We start from the raw sequence: 25,740 nt of genomic DNA, 5'->3' as shown, positions 1-25,740 counted from the left end.
CGCCTTCCTCACCTGCCTCGTTGATGGCTCCTCCCAAACACAGCAGCTGGAGCCCCTGCCTCTGTGCAAGGACACACTCAGGCCTCCAAGGCCCACGTGCACACACAGCCCCTTGAACACTGCCACTGCCTCTGGGCATTGAGGGGGAAACGCCAGCCCCCGCCCACTGACATCACCGCACATGCCTTGCAACCACAAAAGGAAAACAGCGGCTAAGATGAAAATAAAGGCAAGCCACCAAGTGAAAGGAAAAGTCACCACAGCCACCAGCAGGGCTTTGCGGGTGGAAAGCATGCTTGGCCACAAAGAGAGACTCAGCAGCACAGCACGGACCGCGCAGCTGGCCCGGCAGGTGAAGGGCAACAGCCAAGAGCCCACTCCGCCACACCTGACAACGACGCCTCCGAGACACAGCTTTCGCAAGGCCGGCACGCCGCTGCCACCACAATCCCCGACCACGGACACCCCGACCAAACACTTCCCCAAAACCTACACAGCCACCAGTACAGACTGGAAAGTACAGGCAGAAACTGCGGACAATCGGAAAGCGATGAAGGGAAAGCGGCCTCGCATACAAAGCCGCGCACCCGGAGCCACCCCAAGCACAGCCACCAGCAGCACCAGCCAGCCTCACCAAGCTCCTCCTGCCCAGCAGCACCCAACAGCACCCACAGAGACTCACCATGCTTGCGCCCACAGCCACACAGCCACGCCTGCCGCACGCCGCCCCGGCCCTCCTGCTCCTCCTCACCGCTCTGGCCGGCACCCTGGCCTGCCAACACCTCTGGACACACGAGGACACCTTCCCCGGCGACGCTCTCCGCCTCCTCCAGGACATGGCTGTCGGCCACACGCAGCCCTGCCACCTGCCAGAGCCGCCCTTCTTCCCCGCCAGCCTGCTCCACCACAACCTGCAGCCCCACCAAGCCGCCGCCACCGCCCTGCGCATCCTGCAGCACCTCTTCCACACCCTCAGCTCCAACAGCACCCGCCAGCACTGGCCCGGCCAGACTCGCAACCACCTCCTCAACAAGCTGCAGCACCACATCCACCACCTGGAGCAATGCCTCCCCGACAACGCCACGCCCTTCAAAGGACCACGCAACCCGCTGCTCGCCATCAACAAGTACTTCAGGGACATCCACCTCTTCCTGCACGCCCACAACCACAGCGCCTGCGCCTGGGACCACGTCCGCCTCGAAGCTCGTGCCTCTCTACTGCACCTCCACAACCTCACACGCGCCATGCGCCGCTAGCGCCAACGCCCACCCGCCCAGCCACACCGACGCCCCAAACCCACCTCCAACCCCACGCCTCCTCTCACCTGGGACCGCACACAGGCCCGCAACAACCGCACGGCACCCGCAGCCTTCAACCGCTGCGTCTCCAGCGATTCCGCTGCTCATACTGATATGGACAAAAGACCTTCTCCACTTATTTATTGACTTATTTATTGACTTATTTATTTCATTTCTCTATTTATTCACGTATTTATTTTTCTACCTCTTCACTTATTTATGCCAGTCCAAATAAAGACTTATGACAAAACACTTGCCACTGCCTCTCCTCTCTCGAGCACTGCAAGCACTCTTTGCGCCAGGGGAAAGCCATCTCCGCCCAACGCCTACTCCAAGCCCTGCTGCAAACAGCCCCCGACCCCTCTTCTCAACGCCGCCTGCCCAAGCAGCAGCCCCTGTGCAAAAGCACTGCCAGCCTTTGGCCAACACCATGGAAGCACAAAAAGAAAAACACCCAAAGGCTGCTCAAGAGCACCGCTGCACCTCATCTGCTTTATCCACACCTTGCTCCATCCATCCATCCATCCATCCAATCCATGGCCCTCTGACTCACAGACAACGACGTCATGCGGGACACCGTCAAGCACTTTGCACAAAGCCAGGCACACCAGGTCCCTTTCCTTGCCCCTCTCCACCACTGCTGTGGAGCCCTAAGCATAGAACAGCACCAAAACTGCCAGGAATGGTGATTTTGCACTTTGGAATGCCATGCTCCCTGTTCCCAATCACCTCTTGCTTTTCCATTGGCCTTAACATAGTCTCCCGGAGAAGCAGCCTCATCTTCTTGCCTCACACACAGCTCAGCCTGAATGCTCCGTACTTCCCACACTCTTCTCCTTTTCCCTTTCTAAAAACGGGGCTTATACTTCCCTTCTACCCCATTCTTGGGCATTTGGACTGACAGACACCAGCTTTCAAAAACGATGCACTGTGGCCTAGCAACTCCATCTGAAAGTTCCCTCACGACTCAGGCATTAACCTCTTCACGTGCCATGCACTCGGACACTAAGTTCAGGTTGCTAAGATGGTCTCAAAGTTGACCCGGCCCTACAGTGGCCTGGGGATCTCCATTCTTCAGGCGGGGCTCCCAGCACCTGCCACGCGCGACTTCAGCGGCATGCCTGGAGATCGCTGACGCACAAGGCTACAAACATCCGCTCCCCTCCACAGCCTCTTTGCCCCAAAAGTCTCCAACCTTCAAAGCCCATGCTGTGCTCCTAGCAACCATCCAACCATTTCTCCACGAGGCCATGGCAATCGTCCCCTTGCACATCTCTGCACAGCCCACATTCCTCCTCAGCGATCCCCAGCTTTTCTGCGCTTTTGGAAAGGCATCTGAAACTGCTGGCAAACCTTCGCTACTCCAGCCACAGAAGCCCAGCCCCTGCCCTCTTGCTCCCACGTGATGTCCTCTAGACCCCCGTGCCTCTTCAGAGCCATCCCCTCCAAGGACGCCACACCTCACACGGACCAACGAGCCCTGAACAGGACACGCTCTTGCAGGCGAGGGCTCTGGCAATCCCAAAACACAACCCCATTGCTTTCACGGGGGACAGTCCTCTTTGGCCCTGCGGCTGCCTCATCCACTGGGCCACGCATCTCCAAACCGGACCCTTGCTCCAGGGCCACAGCCAGCGGAGCAAGCACGACAGGAAGAGCAAAGCCCCTCCCTTGCGCCGCCTTCCTCACCTGCCTCGTTGATGGCTCCTCCCAAACACAGCAGCTGGAGCCCCTGCCTCTGTGCAAGGACACACTCAGGCCTCCAAGGCCCATGTGCACACACAGCCCCTTGAACACTGCCACTGCCTCTGGGCATTGAGGGGGAAACGCCAGCCCCCGCCCACTGACATCACCGCACATGCCTTGCAACCACAAAAGGAAAACAGCGGCTAAGATGAAAATAAAGGCAAGCCACCAAGTGAAAGGAAAAGTCACCACAGCCACCAGCAGGGCTTTGCGGGTGGAAAGCATGCTTGGCCACAAAGAGAGACTCAGCAGCACAGCACGGACCGCGCAGCTGGCCCGGCAGGTGAAGGGCAACAGCCAAGAGCCCACTCCGCCACACCTGACAACGACGCCTCCGAGACACAGCTTTCGCAAGGCCGGCACGCCGCTGCCACCACAATCCCCGACCACGGACACCCCGACCAAACACTTCCCCAAAACCTACACAGCCACCAGTACAGACTGGAAAGTACAGGCAGAAACTGCGGACAATCGGAAAGCGATGAAGGGAAAGCGGCCTCGCATACAAAGCCGCGCACCCGGAGCCACCCCAAGCACAGCCACCAGCAGCACCAGCCAGCCTCACCAAGCTCCTCCTGCCCAGCAGCACCCAACAGCACCCACAGAGACTCACCATGCTTGCGCCCACAGCCACACAGCCACGCCTGCCGCACGCCGCCCCGGCCCTCCTGCTCCTCCTCACCGCTCTGGCCGGCACCCTGGCCTGCCAACACCTCTGGACACACGAGGACACCTTCCCCGGCGACGCTCTCCGCCTCCTCCAGGACATGGCTGTCGGCCACACGCAGCCCTGCCACCTGCCAGAGCCGCCCTTCTTCCCCGCCAGCCTGCTCCACCACAACCTGCAGCCCCACCAAGCCGCCGCCACCGCCCTGCGCATCCTGCAGCACCTCTTCCACACCCTCAGCTCCAACAGCACCCGCCAGCACTGGCCCGGCCAGACTCGCAACCACCTCCTCAACAAGCTGCAGCACCACATCCACCACCTGGAGCAATGCCTCCCCGACAACGCCACGCCCTTCAAAGGACCACGCAACCCGCTGCTCGCCATCAACAAGTACTTCAGGGACATCCACCTCTTCCTGCACGCCCACAACCACAGCGCCTGCGCCTGGGACCACGTCCGCCTCGAAGCTCGTGCCTCTCTACTGCACCTCCACAACCTCACACGCGCCATGCGCCGCTAGCGCCAACGCCCACCCGCCCAGCCACACCGACGCCCCAAACCCACCTCCAACCCCACGCCTCCTCTCACCTGGGACCGCACACAGGCCCGCAACAACCGCACGGCACCCGCAGCCTTCAACCGCTGCGTCTCCAGCGATTCCGCTGCTCATACTGATATGGACAAAAGACCTTCTCCACTTATTTATTGACTTATTTATTGACTTATTTATTTCATTTCTCTATTTATTCACGTATTTATTTTTTCTACCTCTTCACTTATTTATGCCAGTCCAAATAAAGACTTATGACAAAACACTTGCCACTGCCTCTCCTCTCTCGAGCACTGCAAGCACTCTTTGTGCCAGGGGAAAGCCATCTCCGCCCAACGCCTACTCCAAGCCCTGCTGCAAACAGCCCCCGACCCCTCTTCTCAACGCCGCCTGCCCAAGCAGCAGCCCCTGTGCAAAAGCACTGCCAGCCTTTGGCCAACACCATGGAAGCACAAAAAGAAAAACACCCAAAGGCTGCTCAAGAGCACCGCTGCACCTCATCTGCTTTATCCATACCTTGCGCCATCCATCCATCCATCCAATCCATGGCCCTCTGACTCACAGACAACGACGTCATGCGGGACACCGTCAAGCACTTTGCACAAAGCCAGGCACACCAGGTCCCTTTCCTTGCCCCTCTCCACCACTGCTGTGGAGCCCTAAGCATAGAACAGCACCAAAACTGCCAGGAATGGTGATTTTGCACTTTGGAATGCCATGCTCCCTGTTCCCAATCACCTCTTGCTTTTCCATTGGCCTTAACATAGTCTCCCGGAGAAGCAGCCTCATCTTCTTGCCTCACACACAGCTCAGCCTGAATGCTCCGTACTTCCCACACTCTTCTCCTTTTCCCTTTCTAAAAACGGGGCTTATACTTCCCTTCTACCGCTTCTTGGGCATTTGGACTGACAGACACCAGCTTTCAAAAACGATGCACTGCGGCCTAGCAACTCCATCTGAAAGTTCCCTCACGACTCAGGCATTAACCTCTTCACGTGCCATGCACTCGGACACTAAGTTCAAGTTGCTAACATGGTCTCAAAGTTGACCCGGCCCTACAGTGGCCTGGGGATCTCCATTCTTCAGGCGGGGCTCCCAGCACTTGCCACGCGCGACTTCAGCGGCATGCCTGGAGATCGCTGACGCACAAGGCTACAAACATCCGCTCCCCTCCACAGCCTCTTTGCCCCAAAAGTCTCCAACCTTCAAAGCCCATGCTGTGCTCCTAGCAACCATCCAACCATTTCTCCACGAGGCCATGGCAATCGTCCCCTTGCACATCTCTGCACAGCCCACATTCCTCCTCAGCGATCCCCAGCTTTTCTGCGCTTTTGGAAAGGCATCTGAAACTGCTGGCAAACCTTCGCTACTCCAGCCACAGAAGCCCAGCCCCTGCCCTCTTGCTCCCACGTGATGTCCTCTAGACCCCCGTGCCTCTTCAGAGCCATCCCCTCCAAGGACGCCACACCTCGCACGGACCAACGAGCCCTGAACAGGACACGCTCTTGCAGGCGAGGGCTCTGGCAATCCCAAAACACAACCCCATTGCTTTCACGGGGGACAGTCCTCTTTGGCCCTGCGGCTGCCTCATCCACTGGGCCACGCATCTCCAAACCGGACCCTTGCTCCAGGGCCACAGCCAGCGGAGCAAGCACGACAGGAAGAGCAAAGCCCCTCCCTTGCGCCGCCTTCCTCACCTGCCTCGTTGATGGCTCCTCCCAAACACAGCAGCTGGAGCCCCTGCCTCTGTGCAAGGACACACTCAGGCCTCCAAGGCCCACGTGCACACACAGCCCCTTGAACACTGCCACTGCCTCTGGGCATTGACCCCAGCAGGGGAAACGCCAGCCCCCGCCCACTGACATCACCGCACATGCCTTGCAACCACAAAAGGAAAACAGCGGCTAAGATGAAAATAAAGGCAAGCCACCAAGTGAAAGGAAAAGTCACCACAGCCACCAGCAGGGCTTTGCGGGTGGAAAGCATGCTTGGCCACAAAGAGAGACTCAGCAGCACAGCACGGACCGCGCAGCTGGCCCGGCAGGTGAAGGGCAACAGCCAAGAGCCCACTCCGCCACACCTGACAACGACGCCTCCGAGACACAGCTTTCGCAAGGCCGGCACGCCGCTGCCACCACAATCCCCGACCACGGACACCCCGACCAAACACTTCCCCAAAACCTACACAGCCACCAGTACAGACTGGAAAGTACAGGCAGAAACTGCGGACAATCGGAAAGCGATGAAGGGAAAGCTGCCTCGCATACAAAGCCGCGCACCCGGAGCCACCCCAAGCACAGCCACCAGCAGCACCAGCCAGCCTCACCAGGCTCCTCCTGCCCAGCAGCACCCAACAGCACCCACAGAGACTCACCATGCTTGCGCCCACAGCCACACAGCCACGCCTGCCGCACGCCGCCCCGGCCCTCCTGCTCCTCCTCACCGCTCTGGCCGGCACCCTGGCCTGCCAACACCTCTGGACACACGAGGACACCTTCCCCGGCGACGCTCTCCGCCTCCTCCAGGACATGGCTGTCGGCCACACGCAGCCCTGCCACCTGCCAGAGCCGCCCTTCTTCCCCGCCAGCCTGATCCACCACAACCTGCAGCCCCACCAAGCCGCCGCCACCGCCCTGCGCATCCTGCAGCACCTCTTCCACACCCTCAGCTCCAACAGCACCCGCCAGCACTGGCCCGGCCAGGCTCGCAACCACCTCCTCAACAAGCTGCAGCACCACATCCACCACCTGGAGCAATGCCTCCCCGACAACGCCACGCCCTTCAAAGGACCACGCAACCCGCTGCTCGCCATCAACAAGTACTTCAGGGACATCCACCTCTTCCTGCACGCCCACAACCACAGCGCCTGCGCCTGGGACCACGTCCGCCTCGAAGCTCGTGCCTCTCTACTGCACCTCCACAACCTCACACGCGCCATGCGCCGCTAGCGCCAACGCCCACCCGCCCAGCCACACCGACGCCCCAAACCCACCTCCAACCCCACGCCTCCTCTCACCTGGGACCGCACACAGGCCCGCAACAACCGCACGGCACCCGCAGCCTTCAACCGCTGCGTCTCCAGCGATTCCGCTGCTCATACTGATATGGACAAAAGACCTTCTCCACTTATTTATTGACTTATTTATTGACTTATTTATTTCATTTCTCTATTTATTCACGTATTTATTTTTTCTACCTCTTCACTTATTTATGCCAGTCCAAATAAAGACTTATGACAAAACACTTGCCACTGCCTCTCCTCTCTCGAGCACTGCAAGCACTCTTTGCGCCAGGGGAAAGCCATCTCCGCCCAACGCCTACTCCAAGCCCTGCTGCAAACAGCCCCCGACCCCTCTTCTCAACGCCGCCTGCCCAAGCAGCAGCCCCTGTGCAAAAGCACTGCCAGCCTTTGGCCAACACCATGGAAGCACAAAAAGAAAAACACCCAAAGGCTGCTCAAGAGCACCGCTGCACCTCATCTGCTTTATCCATACCTTGCGCCATCCATCCATCCATCCAATCCATGGCCCTCTGACTCACAGACAACGACGTCATGCGGGACACCGTCAAGCACTTTGCACAAAGCCAGGCACACCAGGTCCCTTTCCTTGCCCCTCTCCACCACTGCTGTGGAGCCCTAAGCATAGAACAGCACCAAAACTGCCAGGAATGGTGATTTTGCACTTTGGAATGCCATGCTCCCTGTTCCCAATCACCTCTTGCTTTTCCATTGGCCTTAACATAGTCTCCCGGAGAAGCAGCCTCATCTTCTTGCCTCACACACAGCTCAGCCTGAATGCTCCGTACTTCCCACACTCTTCTCCTTTTCCCTTTCTAAAAACGGGGCTTATACTTCCCTTCTACCCCTTCTTGGGCATTTGGACTGACAGACACCAGCTTTCAAAAACGATGCACTGCGGCCTAGCAACTCCATCTGAAAGTTCCCTCACGACTCAGGCATTAACCTCTTCACGTGCCATGCACTCGGACACTAAGTTCAAGTTGCTAACATGGTCTCAAAGTTGACCCGGCCCTACAGTGGCCTGGGGATCTCCATTCTTCAGGCGGGGCTCCCAGCACTTGCCACGCGCGACTTCAGCGGCATGCCTGGAGATCGCTGACGCACAAGGCTACAAACATCCGCTCCCCTCCACAGCCTCTTTGCCCCAAAAGTCTCCAACCTTCAAAGCCCATGCTGTGCTCCTAGCAACCATCCAACCATTTCTCCACGAGGCCATGGCAATCGTCCCCTTGCACATCTCTGCACAGCCCACATTCCTCCTCAGCGATCCCCAGCTTTTCTGCGCTTTTGGAAAGGCATCTGAAACTGCTGGCAAACCTTCGCTACTCCAGCCACAGAAGCCCAGCCCCTGCCCTCTTGCTCCCACGTGATGTCCTCTAGACCCCCGTGCCTCTTCAGAGCCATCCCCTCCAAGGACGCCACACCTCGCACGGACCAACGAGCCCTGAACAGGACACGCTCTTGCAGGCGAGGGCTCTGGCAATCCCAAAACACAACCCCATTGCTTTCACGGGGGACAGTCCTCTTTGGCCCTGCGGCTGCCTCATCCACTGGGCCACGCATCTCCAAACCGGACCCTTGCTCCAGGGCCACAGCCAGCGGAGCAAGCACGACAGGAAGAGCAAAGCCCCTCCCTTGCGCCGCCTTCCTCACCTGCCTCGTTGATGGCTCCTCCCAAACACAGCAGCTGGAGCCCCTGCCTCTGTGCAAGGACACACTCAGGCCTCCAAGGCCCACGTGCACACACAGCCCCTTGAACACTGCCACTGCCTCTGGGCATTGACCCCAGCAGGGGAAACGCCAGCCCCCGCCCACTGACATCACCGCACATGCCTTGCAACCACAAAAGGAAAACAGCGGCTAAGATGAAAATAAAGGCAAGCCACCAAGTGAAAGGAAAAGTCACCACAGCCACCAGCAGGGCTTTGCGGGTGGAAAGCATGCTTGGCCACAAAGAGAGACTCAGCAGCACAGCACGGACCGCGCAGCTGGCCCGGCAGGTGAAGGGCAACAGCCAAGAGCCCACTCCGCCACACCTGACAACGACGCCTCCGAGACACAGCTTTCGCAAGGCCGGCACGCCGCTGCCACCACAATCCCCGACCACGGACACCCCGACCAAACACTTCCCCAAAACCTACACAGCCACCAGTACAGACTGGAAAGTACAGGCAGAAACTGCGGACAATCGGAAAGCGATGAAGGGAAAGCGGCCTCGCATACAAAGCCGCGCACCCGGAGCCACCCCAAGCACAGCCACCAGCAGCACCAGCCAGCCTCACCAAGCTCCTCCTGCCCAGCAGCACCCAACAGCACCCACAGAGACTCACCATGCTTGCGCCCACAGCCACACAGCCACGCCTGCCGCACGCCGCCCCGGCCCTCCTGCTCCTCCTCACCGCTCTGGCCGGCACCCTGGCCTGCCAACACCTCTGGACACACGAGGACACCTTCCCCGGCGACGCTCTCCGCCTCCTCCAGGACATGGCTGTCGGCCACACGCAGCCCTGCCACCTGCCAGAGCCGCCCTTCTTCCCCGCCAGCCTGCTCCACCACAACCTGCAGCCCCACCAAGCCGCCGCCACCGCCCTGCGCATCCTGCAGCACCTCTTCCACACCCTCAGCTCCAACAGCACCCGCCAGCACTGGCCCGGCCAGACTCGCAACCACCTCCTCAACAAGCTGCAGCACCACATCCACCACCTGGAGCAATGCCTCCCCGACAACGCCACGCCCTTCAAAGGACCACGCAACCCGCTGCTCGCCATCAACAAGTACTTCAGGGACATCCACCTCTTCCTGCACGCCCACAACCACAGCGCCTGCGCCTGGGACCACGTCCGCCTCGAAGCTCGTGCCTCTCTACTGCACCTCCACAACCTCACACGCGCCATGCGCCGCTAGCGCCAACGCCCACCCGCCCAGCCACACCGACGCCCCAAACCCACCTCCAACCCCACGCCTCCTCTCACCTGGGACCGCACACAGGCCCGCAACAACCGCACGGCACCCGCAGCCTTCAACCGCTGCGTCTCCAGCGATTCCGCTGCTCATACTGATATGGACAAAAGACCTTCTCCACTTATTTATTGACTTATTTATTGACTTATTTATTTCATTTCTCTATTTATTCACGTATTTATTTTTTCTACCTCTTCACTTATTTATGCCAGTCCAAATAAAGACTTATGACAAAACACTTGCCACTGCCTCTCCTCTCTCGAGCACTGCAAGCACTCTTTGTGCCAGGGGAAAGCCATCTCCGCCCAACGCCTACTCCAAGCCCTGCTGCAAACAGCCCCCGACCCCTCTTCTCAACGCCGCCTGCCCAAGCAGCAGCCCCTGTGCAAAAGCACTGCCAGCCTTTGGCCAACACCATGGAAGCACAAAAAGAAAAACACCCAAAGGCTGCTCAAGAGCACCGCTGCACCTCATCTGCTTTATCCACACCTTGCTCCATCCATCCATCCATCCATCCAATCCATGGCCCTCTGACTCACAGACAACGACGTCATGCGGGACACCGTCAAGCACTTTGCACAAAGCCAGGCACACCAGGTCCCTTTCCTTGCCCCTCTCCACCACTGCTGTGGAGCCCTAAGCATAGAACAGCACCAAAACTGCCAGGAATGGTGATTTTGCACTTTGGAATGCCATGCTCCCTGTTCCCAATCACCTCTTGCTTTTCCATTGGCCTTAACATAGTCTCCCGGAGAAGCAGCCTCATCTTCTTGCCTCACACACAGCTCAGCCTGAATGCTCCGTACTTCCCACACTCTTCTCCTTTTCCCTTTCTAAAAACGGGGCTTATACTTCCCTTCTACCCCTTCTTGGGCATTTGGACTGACAGACACCAGCTTTCAAAAACGATGCACTGTGGCCTAGCAACTCCATCTGAAAGTTCCCTCACGACTCAGGCATTAACCTCTTCACGTGCCATGCACTCGGACACTAAGTTCAGGTTGCTAAGATGGTCTCAAAGTTGACCCGGCCCTACAGTGGCCTGGGGATCTCCATTCTTCAGGCGGGGCTCCCAGCACCTGCCACGCGCGACTTCAGCGGCATGCCTGGAGATCGCTGACGCACAAGGCTACAAACATCCGCTCCCCTCCACAGCCTCTTTGCCCCAAAAGTCTCCAACCTTCAAAGCCCATGCTGTGCTCCTAGCAACCATCCAACCATTTCTCCACGAGGCCATGGCAATCGTCCCCTTGCACATCTCTGCACAGCCCACATTCCTCCTCAGCGATCCCCAGCTTTTCTGCGCTTTTGGAAAGGCATCTGAAACTGCTGGCAAACCTTCGCTACTCCAGCCACAGAAGCCCAGCCCCTGCCCTCTTGCTCCCACGTGATGTCCTCTAGACCCCCGTGCCTCTTCAGAGCCATCCCCTCCAAGGACGCCACACCTCACACGGACCAACGAGCCCTGAACAGGACACGCTCTTGCAGGCGAGGGCTCTGGCAATCCCAAAACACAACCCCATTGCTTTCACGGGGGACAGTCCTCTTTGGCCCTGCGGCTGCCTCATCCACTGGGCCACGCATCTCCAAACCGGACCCTTGCTCCAGGGCCACAGCCAGCGGAGCAAGCACGACAGGAAGAGCAAAGCCCCTCCCTTGCGCCGCCTTCCTCACCTGCCTCGTTGATGGCTCCTCCCAAACACAGCAGCTGGAGCCCCTGCCTCTGTGCAAGGACACACTCAGGCCTCCAAGGCCCACGTGCACACACAGCCCCTTGAACACTGCCACTGCCTCTGGGCATTGAGGGGGAAACGCCAGCCCCCGCCCACTGACATCACCGCACATGCCTTGCAACCACAAAAGGAAAACAGCGGCTAAGATGAAAATAAAGGCAAGCCACCAAGTGAAAGGAAAAGTCACCACAGCCACCAGCAGGGCTTTGCGGGTGGAAAGCATGCTTGGCCACAAAGAGAGACTCAGCAGCACAGCACGGACCGCGCAGCTGGCCCGGCAGGTGAAGGGCAACAGCCAAGAGCCCACTCCGCCACACCTGACAACGACGCCTCCGAGACACAGCTTTCGCAAGGCCGGCACGCCGCTGCCACCACAATCCCCGACCACGGACACCCCGACCAAACACTTCCCCAAAACCTACACAGCCACCAGTACAGACTGGAAAGTACAGGCAGAAACTGCGGACAATCGGAAAGCGATGAAGGGAAAGCGGCCTCGCATACAAAGCCGCGCACCCAGAGCCACCCCAAGCACAGCCACCAGCAGCACCAGCCAGCCTCACCAAGCTCCTCCTGCCCAGCAGCACCCAACAGCACCCACAGAGACTCACCATGCTTGCGCCCACAGCCACACAGCCACGCCTGCCGCACGCCGCCCCGGCCCTCCTGCTCCTCCTCACCGCTCTGGCCGGCACCCTGGCCTGCCAACACCTCTGGACACACGAGGACACCTTCCCCGGCGACGCTCTCCGCCTCCTCCAGGACATGGCTGTCGGCCACACGCAGCCCTGCCACCTGCCAGAGCCGCCCTTCTTCCCCGCCAGCCTGCTCCACCACAACCTGCAGCCCCACCAAGCCGCCGCCACCGCCCTGCGCATCCTGCAGCACCTCTTCCACACCCTCAGCTCCAACAGCACCCGCCAGCACTGGCCCGGCCAGGCTCGCAACCACCTCCTCAACAAGCTGCAGCACCACATCCACCACCTGGAGCAATGCCTCCCCGACAACGCCACGCCCTTCAAAGGACCACGCAACCCGCTGCTCGCCATCAACAAGTACTTCAGGGACATCCACCTCTTCCTGCACGCCCACAACCACAGCGCCTGCGCCTGGGACCACGTCCGCCTCGAAGCTCGTGCCTCTCTACTGCACCTCCACAACCTCACACGCGCCATGCGCCGCTAGCGCCAACGCCCACCCGCCCAGCCACACCGACGCCCCAAACCCACCTCCAACCCCACGCCTCCTCTCACCTGGGACCGCACACAGGCCCGCAACAACCGCACGGCACCCGCAGCCTTCAACCGCTGCGTCTCCAGCGATTCCGCTGCTCATACTGATATGGACAAAAGACCTTCTCCACTTATTTATTGACTTATTTATTGACTTATTTATTTCATTTCTCTATTTATTCACGTATTTATTTTTTCTACCTCTTCACTTATTTATGCCAGTCCAAATAAAGACTTATGACAAAACACTTGCCACTGCCTCTCCTCTCTCGAGCACTGCAAGCACTCTTTGTGCCAGGGGAAAGCCATCTCCGCCCAACGCCTACTCCAAGCCCTGCTGCAAACAGCCCCCGACCCCTCTTCTCAACGCCGCCTGCCCAAGCAGCAGCCCCTGTGCAAAAGCACTGCCAGCCTTTGGCCAACACCATGGAAGCACAAAAAGAAAAACACCCAAAGGCTGCTCAAGAGCACCGCTGCACCTCATCTGCTTTATCCATACCTTGCGCCATCCATCCATCCATCCAATCCATGGCCCTCTGACTCACAGACAACGACGTCATGCGGGACACCGTCAAGCACTTTGCACAAAGCCAGGCACACCAGGTCCCTTTCCTTGCCCCTCTCCACCACTGCTGTGGAGCCCTAAGCATAGAACAGCACCAAAACTGCCAGGAATGGTGATTTTGCACTTTGGAATGCCATGCTCCCTGTTCCCAATCACCTCTTGCTTTTCCATTGGCCTTAACATAGTCTCCCGGAGAAGCAGCCTCATCTTCTTGCCTCACACACAGCTCAGCCTGAATGCTCCGTACTTCCCACACTCTTCTCCTTTTCCCTTTCTAAAAACGGGGCTTATACTTCCCTTCTACCCCTTCTTGGGCATTTGGACTGACAGACACCAGCTTTCAAAAACGATGCACTGCGGCCTAGCAACTCCATCTGAAAGTTCCCTCACGACTCAGGCATTAACCTCTTCACGTGCCATGCACTCGGACACTAAGTTCAAGTTGCTAACATGGTCTCAAAGTTGACCCGGCCCTACAGTGGCCTGGGGATCTCCATTCTTCAGGCGGGGCTCCCAGCACTTGCCACGCGCGACTTCAGCGGCATGCCTGGAGATCGCTGACGCACAAGGCTACAAACATCCGCTCCCCTCCACAGCCTCTTTGCCCCAAAAGTCTCCAACCTTCAAAGCCCATGCTGTGCTCCTAGCAACCATCCAACCATTTCTCCACGAGGCCATGGCAATCGTCCCCTTGCACATCTCTGCACAGCCCACATTCCTCCTCAGCGATCCCCAGCTTTTCTGCGCTTTTGGAAAGGCATCTGAAACTGCTGGCAAACCTTCGCTACTCCAGCCACAGAAGCCCAGCCCCTGCCCTCTTGCTCCCACGTGATGTCCTCTAGACCCCCGTGCCTCTTCAGAGCCATCCCCTCCAAGGACGCCACACCTCGCACGGACCAACGAGCCCTGAACAGGACACGCTCTTGCAGGCGAGGGCTCTGGCAATCCCAAAACACAACCCCATTGCTTTCACGGGGGACAGTCCTCTTTGGCCCTGCGGCTGCCTCATCCACTGGGCCACGCATCTCCAAACCGGACCCTTGCTCCAGGGCCACAGCCAGCGGAGCAAGCACGACAGGAAGAGCAAAGCCCCTCCCTTGCGCCGCCTTCCTCACCTGCCTCGTTGATGGCTCCTCCCAAACACAGCAGCTGGAGCCCCTGCCTCTGTGCAAGGACACACTCAGGCCTCCAAGGCCCACGTGCACACACAGCCCCTTGAACACTGCCACTGCCTCTGGGCATTGACCCCAGCAGGGGAAACGCCAGCCCCCGCCCACTGACATCACCGCACATGCCTTGCAACCACAAAAGGAAAACAGCGGCTAAGATGAAAATAAAGGCAAGCCACCAAGTGAAAGGAAAAGTCACCACAGCCACCAGCAGGGCTTTGCGGGTGGAAAGCATGCTTGGCCACAAAGAGAGACTCAGCAGCACAGCACGGACTGCGCAGCTGGCCCGGCAGGTGAAGGGCAACAGCCAAGAGCCCACTCCGCCACACCTGACAACGACGCCTCCGAGACACAGCTTTCGCAAGGCCGGCACGCCGCTGCCACCACAATCCCCGACCACGGACACCCCGACCAAACACTTCCCCAAAACCTACACAGCCACCAGTACAGACTGGAAAGTACAGGCAGAAACTGCGGACAATCGGAAAGCGATGAAGGGAAAGCGGCCTCGCATACAAAGCCGCGCACCCGGAGCCACCCCAAGCACAGCCACCAGCAGCACCAGCCAGCCTCACCAAGCTCCTCCTGCCCAGCAGCACCCAACAGCACCCACAGAGACTCACCATGCTTGCGCCCACAGCCACACAGCCACGCCTGCCGCACGCCGCCCCGGCCCTCCTGCTCCTCCTCACCGCTCTGGCCGGCACCCTGGCCTGCCAACACCTCTGGACACACGAGGACACCTTCCCCGGCGACGCTCTCCGCCTCCTCCAGGACATGGCTGTCGGCCACACGCAGCCCTGCCACCTGCCAGAGCCGCCCTTCTTCCCCGCCAGCCTGCTCCACCACAACCTGCAGCCCCACCAAGCCGCCGCCACCGCCCTGCGCATCCTGCAGCACCTCTTCCACACCCTCAGCTCCAACAGCACCCGCCAGCACTGGCCCGGCCAGACTCGCAACCACCTCCTCAACAAGCTGCAGCACCACATCCACCACCTGGAGCAATGCCTCCCCGACAACGCCACGCCCTTCAAAGGACCACGCAACCCGCTGCTCGCCATCAACAAGTACTTCAGGGACATCCACCTCTTCCTGCACGCCCACAACCACAGCGCCTGCGCCTGGGACCACGTCCGCCTCGAAGCTCGTGCCTCTCTACTGCACCTCCACAACCTCACACGCGCCATGCGCCGCTAGCGCCAACGCCCACCCGCCCAGCCACACCGACGCCCCAAACCCACCTCCAACCCCACGCCTCCTCTCACCTGGGACCGCACACAGGCCCGCAACAACCGCACGGCACCCGCAGCCTTCAACCGCTGCGTCTCCAGCGATTCCGCTGCTCATACTGATATGGACAAAAGACCTTCTCCACTTATTTATTGACTTATTTATTGACTTATTTATTTCATTTCTCTATTTATTCACGTATTTATTTTTTCTACCTCTTCACTTATTTATGCCAGTCCAAATAAAGACTTATGACAAAACACTTGCCACTGCCTCTCCTCTCTCGAGCACTGCAAGCACTCTTTGTGCCAGGGGAAAGCCATCTCCGCCCAACGCCTACTCCAAGCCCTGCTGCAAACAGCCCCCGACCCCTCTTCTCAACGCCGCCTGCCCAAGCAGCAGCCCCTGTGCAAAAGCACTGCCAGCCTTTGGCCAACACCATGGAAGCACAAAAAGAAAAACACCCAAAGGCTGCTCAAGAGCACCGCTGCACCTCATCTGCTTTATCCACACCTTGCTCCATCCATCCATCCATCCATCCAATCCATGGCCCTCTGACTCACAGACAACGACGTCATGCGGGACACCGTCAAGCACTTTGCACAAAGCCAGGCACACCAGGTCCCTTTCCTTGCCCCTCTCCACCACTGCTGTGGAGCCCTAAGCATAGAACAGCACCAAAACTGCCAGGAATGGTGATTTTGCACTTTGGAATGCCATGCTCCCTGTTCCCAATCACCTCTTGCTTTTCCATTGGCCTTAACATAGTCTCCCGGAGAAGCAGCCTCATCTTCTTGCCTCACACACAGCTCAGCCTGAATGCTCCGTACTTCCCACACTCTTCTCCTTTTCCCTTTCTAAAAACGGGGCTTATACTTCCCTTCTACCCCTTCTTGGGCATTTGGACTGACAGACACCAGCTTTCAAAAACGATGCACTGTGGCCTAGCAACTCCATCTGAAAGTTCCCTCACGACTCAGGCATTAACCTCTTCACGTGCCATGCACTCGGACACTAAGTTCAGGTTGCTAAGATGGTCTCAAAGTTGACCCGGCCCTACAGTGGCCTGGGGATCTCCATTCTTCAGGCGGGGCTCCCAGCACCTGCCACGCGCGACTTCAGCGGCATGCCTGGAGATCGCTGACGCACAAGGCTACAAACATCCGCTCCCCTCCACAGCCTCTTTGCCCCAAAAGTCTCCAACCTTCAAAGCCCATGCTGTGCTCCTAGCAACCATCCAACCATTTCTCCACGAGGCCATGGCAATCGTCCCCTTGCACATCTCTGCACAGCCCACATTCCTCCTCAGCGATCCCCAGCTTTTCTGCGCTTTTGGAAAGGCATCTGAAACTGCTGGCAAACCTTCGCTACTCCAGCCACAGAAGCCCAGCCCCTGCCCTCTTGCTCCCACGTGATGTCCTCTAGACCCCCGTGCCTCTTCAGAGCCATCCCCTCCAAGGACGCCACACCTCACACGGACCAACGAGCCCTGAACAGGACACGCTCTTGCAGGCGAGGGCTCTGGCAATCCCAAAACACAACCCCATTGCTTTCACGGGGGACAGTCCTCTTTGGCCCTGCGGCTGCCTCATCCACTGGGCCACGCATCTCCAAACCGGACCCTTGCTCCAGGGCCACAGCCAGCGGAGCAAGCACGACAGGAAGAGCAAAGCCCCTCCCTTGCGCCGCCTTCCTCACCTGCCTCGTTGATGGCTCCTCCCAAACACAGCAGCTGGAGCCCCTGCCTCTGTGCAAGGACACACTCAGGCCTCCAAGGCCCACGTGCACACACAGCCCCTTGAACACTGCCACTGCCTCTGGGCATTGAGGGGGAAACGCCAGCCCCCGCCCACTGACATCACCGCACATGCCTTGCAACCACAAAAGGAAAACAGCGGCTAAGATGAAAATAAAGGCAAGCCACCAAGTGAAAGGAAAAGTCACCACAGCCACCAGCAGGGCTTTGCGGGTGGAAAGCATGCTTGGCCACAAAGAGAGACTCAGCAGCACAGCACGGACCGCGCAGCTGGCCCGGCAGGTGAAGGGCAACAGCCAAGAGCCCACTCCGCCACACCTGACAACGACGCCTCCGAGACACAGCTTTCGCAAGGCCGGCACGCCGCTGCCACCACAATCCCCGACCACGGACACCCCGACCAAACACTTCCCCAAAACCTACACAGCCACCAGTACAGACTGGAAAGTACAGGCAGAAACTGCGGACAATCGGAAAGCGATGAAGGGAAAGCGGCCTCGCATACAAAGCCGCGCACCCAGAGCCACCCCAAGCACAGCCACCAGCAGCACCAGCCAGCCTCACCAAGCTCCTCCTGCCCAGCAGCACCCAACAGCACCCACAGAGACTCACCATGCTTGCGCCCACAGCCACACAGCCACGCCTGCCGCACGCCGCCCCGGCCCTCCTGCTCCTCCTCACCGCTCTGGCCGGCACCCTGGCCTGCCAACACCTCTGGACACACGAGGACACCTTCCCCGGCGACGCTCTCCGCCTCCTCCAGGACATGGCTGTCGGCCACACGCAGCCCTGCCACCTGCCAGAGCCGCCCTTCTTCCCCGCCAGCCTGCTCCACCACAACCTGCAGCCCCACCAAGCCGCCGCCACCGCCCTGCGCATCCTGCAGCACCTCTTCCACACCCTCAGCTCCAACAGCACCCGCCAGCACTGGCCCGGCCAGGCTCGCAACCACCTCCTCAACAAGCTGCAGCACCACATCCACCACCTGGAGCAATGCCTCCCCGACAACGCCACGCCCTTCAAAGGACCACGCAACCCGCTGCTCGCCATCAACAAGTACTTCAGGGACATCCACCTCTTCCTGCACGCCCACAACCACAGCGCCTGCGCCTGGGACCACGTCCGCCTCGAAGCTCGTGCCTCTCTACTGCACCTCCACAACCTCACACGCGCCATGCGCCGCTAGCGCCAACGCCCACCCGCCCAGCCACACCGACGCCCCAAACCCACCTCCAACCCCACGCCTCCTCTCACCTGGGACCGCACACAGGCCCGCAACAACCGCACGGCACCCGCAGCCTTCAACCGCTGCGTCTCCAGCGATTCCGCTGCTCATACTGATATGGACAAAAGACCTTCTCCACTTATTTATTGACTTATTTATTGACTTATTTATTTCATTTCTCTATTTATTCACGTATTTATTTTTTCTACCTCTTCACTTATTTATGCCAGTCCAAATAAAGACTTATGACAAAACACTTGCCACTGCCTCTCCTCTCTCGAGCACTGCAAGCACTCTTTGTGCCAGGGGAAAGCCATCTCCGCCCAACGCCTACTCCAAGCCCTGCTGCAAACAGCCCCCGACCCCTCTTCTCAACGCCGCCTGCCCAAGCAGCAGCCCCTGTGCAAAAGCACTGCCAGCCTTTGGCCAACACCATGGAAGCACAAAAAGAAAAACACCCAAAGGCTGCTCAAGAGCACCGCTGCACCTCATCTGCTTTATCCATACCTTGCGCCATCCATCCATCCATCCAATCCATGGCCCTCTGACTCACAGACAACGACGTCATGCGGGACACCGTCAAGCACTTTGCACAAAGCCAGGCACACCAGGTCCCTTTCCTTGCCCCTCTCCACCACTGCTGTGGAGCCCTAAGCATAGAACAGCACCAAAACTGCCAGGAATGGTGATTTTGCACTTTGGAATGCCATGCTCCCTGTTCCCAATCACCTCTTGCTTTTCCATTGGCCTTAACATAGTCTCCCGGAGAAGCAGCCTCATCTTCTTGCCTCACACACAGCTCAGCCTGAATGCTCCGTACTTCCCACACTCTTCTCCTTTTCCCTTTCTAAAAACGGGGCTTATACTTCCCTTCTACCCCTTCTTGGGCATTTGGACTGACAGACACCAGCTTTCAAAAACGATGCACTGCGGCCTAGCAACTCCATCTGAAAGTTCCCTCACGACTCAGGCATTAACCTCTTCACGTGCCATGCACTCGGACACTAAGTTCAAGTTGCTAACATGGTCTCAAAGTTGACCCGGCCCTACAGTGGCCTGGGGATCTCCATTCTTCAGGCGGGGCTCCCAGCACTTGCCACGCGCGACTTCAGCGGCATGCCTGGAGATCGCTGACGCACAAGGCTACAAACATCCGCTCCCCTCCACAGCCTCTTTGCCCCAAAAGTCTCCAACCTTCAAAGCCCATGCTGTGCTCCTAGCAACCATCCAACCATTTCTCCACGAGGCCATGGCAATCGTCCCCTTGCACATCTCTGCACAGCCCACATTCCTCCTCAGCGATCCCCAGCTTTTCTGCGCTTTTGGAAAGGCATCTGAAACTGCTGGCAAACCTTCGCTACTCCAGCCACAGAAGCCCAGCCCCTGCCCTCTTGCTCCCACGTGATGTCCTCTAGACCCCCGTGCCTCTTCAGAGCCATCCCCTCCAAGGACGCCACACCTCGCACGGACCAACGAGCCCTGAACAGGACACGCTCTTGCAGGCGAGGGCTCTGGCAATCCCAAAACACAACCCCATTGCTTTCACGGGGGACAGTCCTCTTTGGCCCTGCGGCTGCCTCATCCACTGGGCCACGCATCTCCAAACCGGACCCTTGCTCCAGGGCCACAGCCAGCGGAGCAAGCACGACAGGAAGAGCAAAGCCCCTCCCTTGCGCCGCCTTCCTCACCTGCCTCGTTGATGGCTCCTCCCAAACACAGCAGCTGGAGCCCCTGCCTCTGTGCAAGGACACACTCAGGCCTCCAAGGCCCACGTGCACACACAGCCCCTTGAACACTGCCACTGCCTCTGGGCATTGACCCCAGCAGGGGAAACGCCAGCCCCCGCCCACTGACATCACCGCACATGCCTTGCAACCACAAAAGGAAAACAGCGGCTAAGATGAAAATAAAGGCAAGCCACCAAGTGAAAGGAAAAGTCACCACAGCCACCAGCAGGGCTTTGCGGGTGGAAAGCATGCTTGGCCACAAAGAGAGACTCAGCAGCACAGCACGGACTGCGCAGCTGGCCCGGCAGGTGAAGGGCAACAGCCAAGAGCCCACTCCGCCACACCTGACAACGACGCCTCCGAGACACAGCTTTCGCAAGGCCGGCACGCCGCTGCCACCACAATCCCCGACCACGGACACCCCGACCAAACACTTCCCCAAAACCTACACAGCCACCAGTACAGACTGGAAAGTACAGGCAGAAACTGCGGACAATCGGAAAGCGATGAAGGGAAAGCGGCCTCGCATACAAAGCCGCGCACCCGGAGCCACCCCAAGCACAGCCACCAGCAGCACCAGCCAGCCTCACCAAGCTCCTCCTGCCCAGCAGCACCCAACAGCACCCACAGAGACTCACCATGCTTGCGCCCACAGCCACACAGCCACGCCTGCCGCACGCCGCCCCGGCCCTCCTGCTCCTCCTCACCGCTCTGGCCGGCACCCTGGCCTGCCAACACCTCTGGACACACGAGGACACCTTCCCCGGCGACGCTCTCCGCCTCCTCCAGGACATGGCTGTCGGCCACACGCAGCCCTGCCACCTGCCAGAGCCGCCCTTCTTCCCCGCCAGCCTGCTCCACCACAACCTGCAGCCCCACCAAGCCGCCGCCACCGCCCTGCGCATCCTGCAGCACCTCTTCCACACCCTCAGCTCCAACAGCACCCGCCAGCACTGGCCCGGCCAGGCTCGCAACCACCTCCTCAACAAGCTGCAGCACCACATCCACCACCTGGAGCAATGCCTCCCCGACAACGCCACGCCCTTCAAAGGACCACGCAACCCGCTGCTCGCCATCAACAAGTACTTCAGGGACATCCACCTCTTCCTGCACGCCCACAACCACAGCGCCTGCGCCTGGGACCACGTCCGCCTCGAAGCTCGTGCCTCTCTACTGCACCTCCACAACCTCACACGCGCCATGCGCCGCTAGCGCCAACGCCCACCCGCCCAGCCACACCGACGCCCCAAACCCACCTCCAACCCCACGCCTCCTCTCACCTGGGACCGCACACAGGCCCGCAACAACCGCACGGCACCCGCAGCCTTCAACCGCTGCGTCTCCAGCGATTCCGCTGCTCATACTGATATGGACAAAAGACCTTCTCCACTTATTTATTGACTTATTTATTGACTTATTTATTTCATTTCTCTATTTATTCACGTATTTATTTTTTCTACCTCTTCACTTATTTATGCCAGTCCAAATAAAGACTTATGACAAAACACTTGCCACTGCCTCTCCTCTCTCGAGCACTGCAAGCACTCTTTGTGCCAGGGGAAAGCCATCTCCGCCCAACGCCTACTCCAAGCCCTGCTGCAAACAGCCCCCGACCCCTCTTCTCAACGCCGCCTGCCCAAGCAGCAGCCCCTGTGCAAAAGCACTGCCAGCCTTTGGCCAACACCATGGAAGCACAAAAAGAAAAACACCCAAAGGCTGCTCAAGAGCACCGCTGCACCTCATCTGCTTTATCCATACCTTGCGCCATCCATCCATCCATCCAATCCATGGCCCTCTGACTCACAGACAACGACGTCATGCGGGACACCGTCAAGCACTTTGCACAAAGCCAGGCACACCAGGTCCCTTTCCTTGCCCCTCTCCACCACTGCTGTGGAGCCCTAAGCATAGAACAGCACCAAAACTGCCAGGAATGGTGATTTTGCACTTTGGAATGCCATGCTCCCTGTTCCCAATCACCTCTTGCTTTTCCATTGGCCTTAACATAGTCTCCCGGAGAAGCAGCCTCATCTTCTTGCCTCACACACAGCTCAGCCTGAATGCTCCGTACTTCCCACACTCTTCTCCTTTTCCCTTTCTAAAAACGGGGCTTATACTTCCCTTCTACCCCTTCTTGGGCATTTGGACTGACAGACACCAGCTTTCAAAAACGATGCACTGTGGCCTAGCAACTCCATCTGAAAGTTCCCTCACGACTCAGGCATTAACCTCTTCACGTGCCATGCACTCGGACACTAAGTTCAGGTTGCTAAGATGGTCTCAAAGTTGACCCGGCCCTACAGTGGCCTGGGGATCTCCATTCTTCAGGCGGGGCTCCCAGCACCTGCCACGCGCGACTTCAGCGGCATGCCTGGAGATCGCTGACGCACAAGGCTACAAACATCCGCTCCCCTCCACAGCCTCTTTGCCCCAAAAGTCTCCAACCTTCAAAGCCCATGCTGTGCTCCTAGCAACCATCCAACCATTTCTCCACGAGGCCATGGCAATCGTCCCCTTGCACATCTCTGCACAGCCCACATTCCTCCTCAGCGATCCCCAGCTTTTCTGCGCTTTTGGAAAGGCATCTGAAACTGCTGGCAAACCTTCGCTACTCCAGCCACAGAAGCCCAGCCCCTGCCCTCTTGCTCCCACGTGATGTCCTCTAGACCCCCGTGCCTCTTCAGAGCCATCCCCTCCAAGGACGCCACACCTCGCACGGACCAACGAGCCCTGAACAGGACACGCTCTTGCAGGCGAGGGCTCTGGCAATCCCAAAACACAACCCCATTGCTTTCACGGGGGACAGTCCTCTTTGGCCCTGCGGCTGCCTCATCCACTGGGCCACGCATCTCCAAACCGGACCCTTGCTCCAGGGCCACAGCCAGCGGAGCAAGCACGACAGGAAGAGCAAAGCCCCTCCCTTGCGCCGCCTTCCTCACCTGCCTCGTTGATGGCTCCTCCCAAACACAGCAGCTGGAGCCCCTGCCTCTGTGCAAGGACACACTCAGGCCTCCAAGGCCCACGTGCACACACAGCCCCTTGAACACTGCCACTGCCTCTGGGCATTGACCCCAGCAGGGGAAACGCCAGCCCCCGCCCACTGACATCACCGCACATGCCTTGCAACCACAAAAGGAAAACAGCGGCTAAGATGAAAATAAAGGCAAGCCACCAAGTGAAAGGAAAAGTCACCACAGCCACCAGCAGGGCTTTGCGGGTGGAAAGCATGCTTGGCCACAAAGAGAGACTCAGCAGCACAGCACGGACCGCGCAGCTGGCCCGGCAGGTGAAGGGCAACAGCCAAGAGCCCACTCCGCCACACCTGACAACGACGCCTCCGAGACACAGCTTTCGCAAGGCCGGCACGCCGCTGCCACCACAATCCCCGACCACGGACACCCCGACCAAACACTTCCCCAAAACCTACACAGCCACCAGTACAGACTGGAAAGTACAGGCAGAAACTGCGGACAATCGGAAAGCGATGAAGGGAAAGCGGCCTCGCATACAAAGCCGCGCACCCGGAGCCACCCCAAGCACAGCCACCAGCAGCACCAGCCAGCCTCACCAGGCTCCTCCTGCCCAGCAGCACCCAACAGCACCCACAGAGACTCACCATGCTTGCGCCCACAGCCACACAGCCACGCCTGCCGCACGCCGCCCCGGCCCTCCTGCTCCTCCTCACCGCTCTGGCCGGCACCCTGGCCTGCCAACACCTCTGGACACACGAGGACACCTTCCCCGGCGACGCTCTCCGCCTCCTCCAGGACATGGCTGTCGGCCACACGCAGCCCTGCCACCTGCCAGAGCCGCCCTTCTTCCCCGCCAGCCTGATCCACCACAACCTGCAGCCCCACCAAGCCGCCGCCACCGCCCTGCGCATCCTGCAGCACCTCTTCCACACCCTCAGCTCCAACAGCACCCGCCAGCACTGGCCCGGCCAGGCTCGCAACCACCTCCTCAACAAGCTGCAGCACCACATCCACCACCTGGAGCAATGCCTCCCCGACAACGCCACGCCCTTCAAAGGACCACGCAACCCGCTGCTCGCCATCAACAAGTACTTCAGGGACATCCACCTCTTCCTGCACGCCCACAACCACAGCGCCTGCGCCTGGGACCACGTCCGCCTCGAAGCTCGTGCCTCTCTACTGCACCTCCACAACCTCACACGCGCCATGCGCCGCTAGCGCCAACGCCCACCCGCCCAGCCACACCGACGCCCCAAACCCACCTCCAACCCCACGCCTCCTCTCACCTGGGACCGCACACAGGCCCGCAACAACCGCACGGCACCCGCAGCCTTCAACCGCTGCGTCTCCAGCGATTCCGCTGCTCATACTGATATGGACAAAAGACCTTCTCCACTTATTTATTGACTTATTTATTGACTTATTTATTTCATTTCTCTATTTATTCACGTATTTATTTTTTCTACCTCTTCACTTATTTATGCCAGTCCAAATAAAGACTTATGACAAAACACTTGCCACTGCCTCTCCTCTCTCGAGCACTGCAAGCACTCTTTGCGCCAGGGGAAAGCCATCTCCGCCCAACGCCTACTCCAAGCCCTGCTGCAAACAGCCCCCGACCCCTCTTCTCAACGCCGCCTGCCCAAGCAGCAGCCCCTGTGCAAAAGCACTGCCAGCCTTTGGCCAACACCATGGAAGCACAAAAAGAAAAACACCCAAAGGCTGCTCAAGAGCACCGCTGCACCTCATCTGCTTTATCCACACCTTGCTCCATCCATCCATCCATCCATCCAATCCATGGCCCTCTGACTCACAGACAACGACGTCATGCGGGACACCGTCAAGCACTTTGCACAAAGCCAGGCACACCAGGTCCCTTTCCTTGCC

The 25,740-nt window shown here is 59.0% G+C and overlaps 8 protein-coding genes across 20 annotated transcripts in view; 7 read left to right on the top strand and 1 right to left on the bottom strand.

The window, feature by feature from the left end:
* Window positions 1-25,740, bottom strand: part of LOC129133239 (ubiquitin-associated protein 2) — a 284,552-nt gene that overhangs the window by 42,942 nt on the left and 215,870 nt on the right. The window lies entirely within an intron of this gene.
* Window positions 684-1,256, top strand: LOC143692084 (interferon-like). Its single transcript, XM_077171633.1, has one exon. The coding sequence runs from the start codon at window positions 684-686 to the stop codon at window positions 1,254-1,256; it is 573 nt and encodes a 190-aa protein (XP_077027748.1).
* Window positions 3,659-4,231, top strand: LOC143692083 (interferon-like). The gene has a single exon (XM_077171623.1). The coding sequence runs from the start codon at window positions 3,659-3,661 to the stop codon at window positions 4,229-4,231; it is 573 nt and encodes a 190-aa protein (XP_077027738.1).
* Window positions 9,615-10,187, top strand: LOC143692082 (interferon-like). The gene has a single exon (XM_077171622.1). The coding sequence runs from the start codon at window positions 9,615-9,617 to the stop codon at window positions 10,185-10,187; it is 573 nt and encodes a 190-aa protein (XP_077027737.1).
* Window positions 12,590-13,162, top strand: LOC143692136 (interferon-like). Its single transcript, XM_077171700.1, has one exon. The coding sequence runs from the start codon at window positions 12,590-12,592 to the stop codon at window positions 13,160-13,162; it is 573 nt and encodes a 190-aa protein (XP_077027815.1).
* On the top strand, window positions 15,568-16,140 carry LOC143692081 (interferon-like). The gene has a single exon (XM_077171621.1). The coding sequence runs from the start codon at window positions 15,568-15,570 to the stop codon at window positions 16,138-16,140; it is 573 nt and encodes a 190-aa protein (XP_077027736.1).
* LOC143692137 (interferon-like) lies at window positions 18,543-19,115 on the top strand. Its single transcript, XM_077171702.1, has one exon. The coding sequence runs from the start codon at window positions 18,543-18,545 to the stop codon at window positions 19,113-19,115; it is 573 nt and encodes a 190-aa protein (XP_077027817.1).
* On the top strand, window positions 21,521-22,093 carry LOC143692138 (interferon-like). The gene has a single exon (XM_077171703.1). It carries the CDS (start codon window positions 21,521-21,523, stop codon window positions 22,091-22,093), a length of 573 nt encoding a protein of 190 aa, XP_077027818.1.

Source organism: Agelaius phoeniceus, chromosome Z (assembly GCF_051311805.1).
Source record: "Agelaius phoeniceus isolate bAgePho1 chromosome Z, bAgePho1.hap1, whole genome shotgun sequence".
Lineage (NCBI taxonomy): Eukaryota > Metazoa > Chordata > Aves > Passeriformes > Icteridae > Agelaius > Agelaius phoeniceus.
This window is presented reverse-complemented; position numbering and strand designations above follow the sequence as displayed.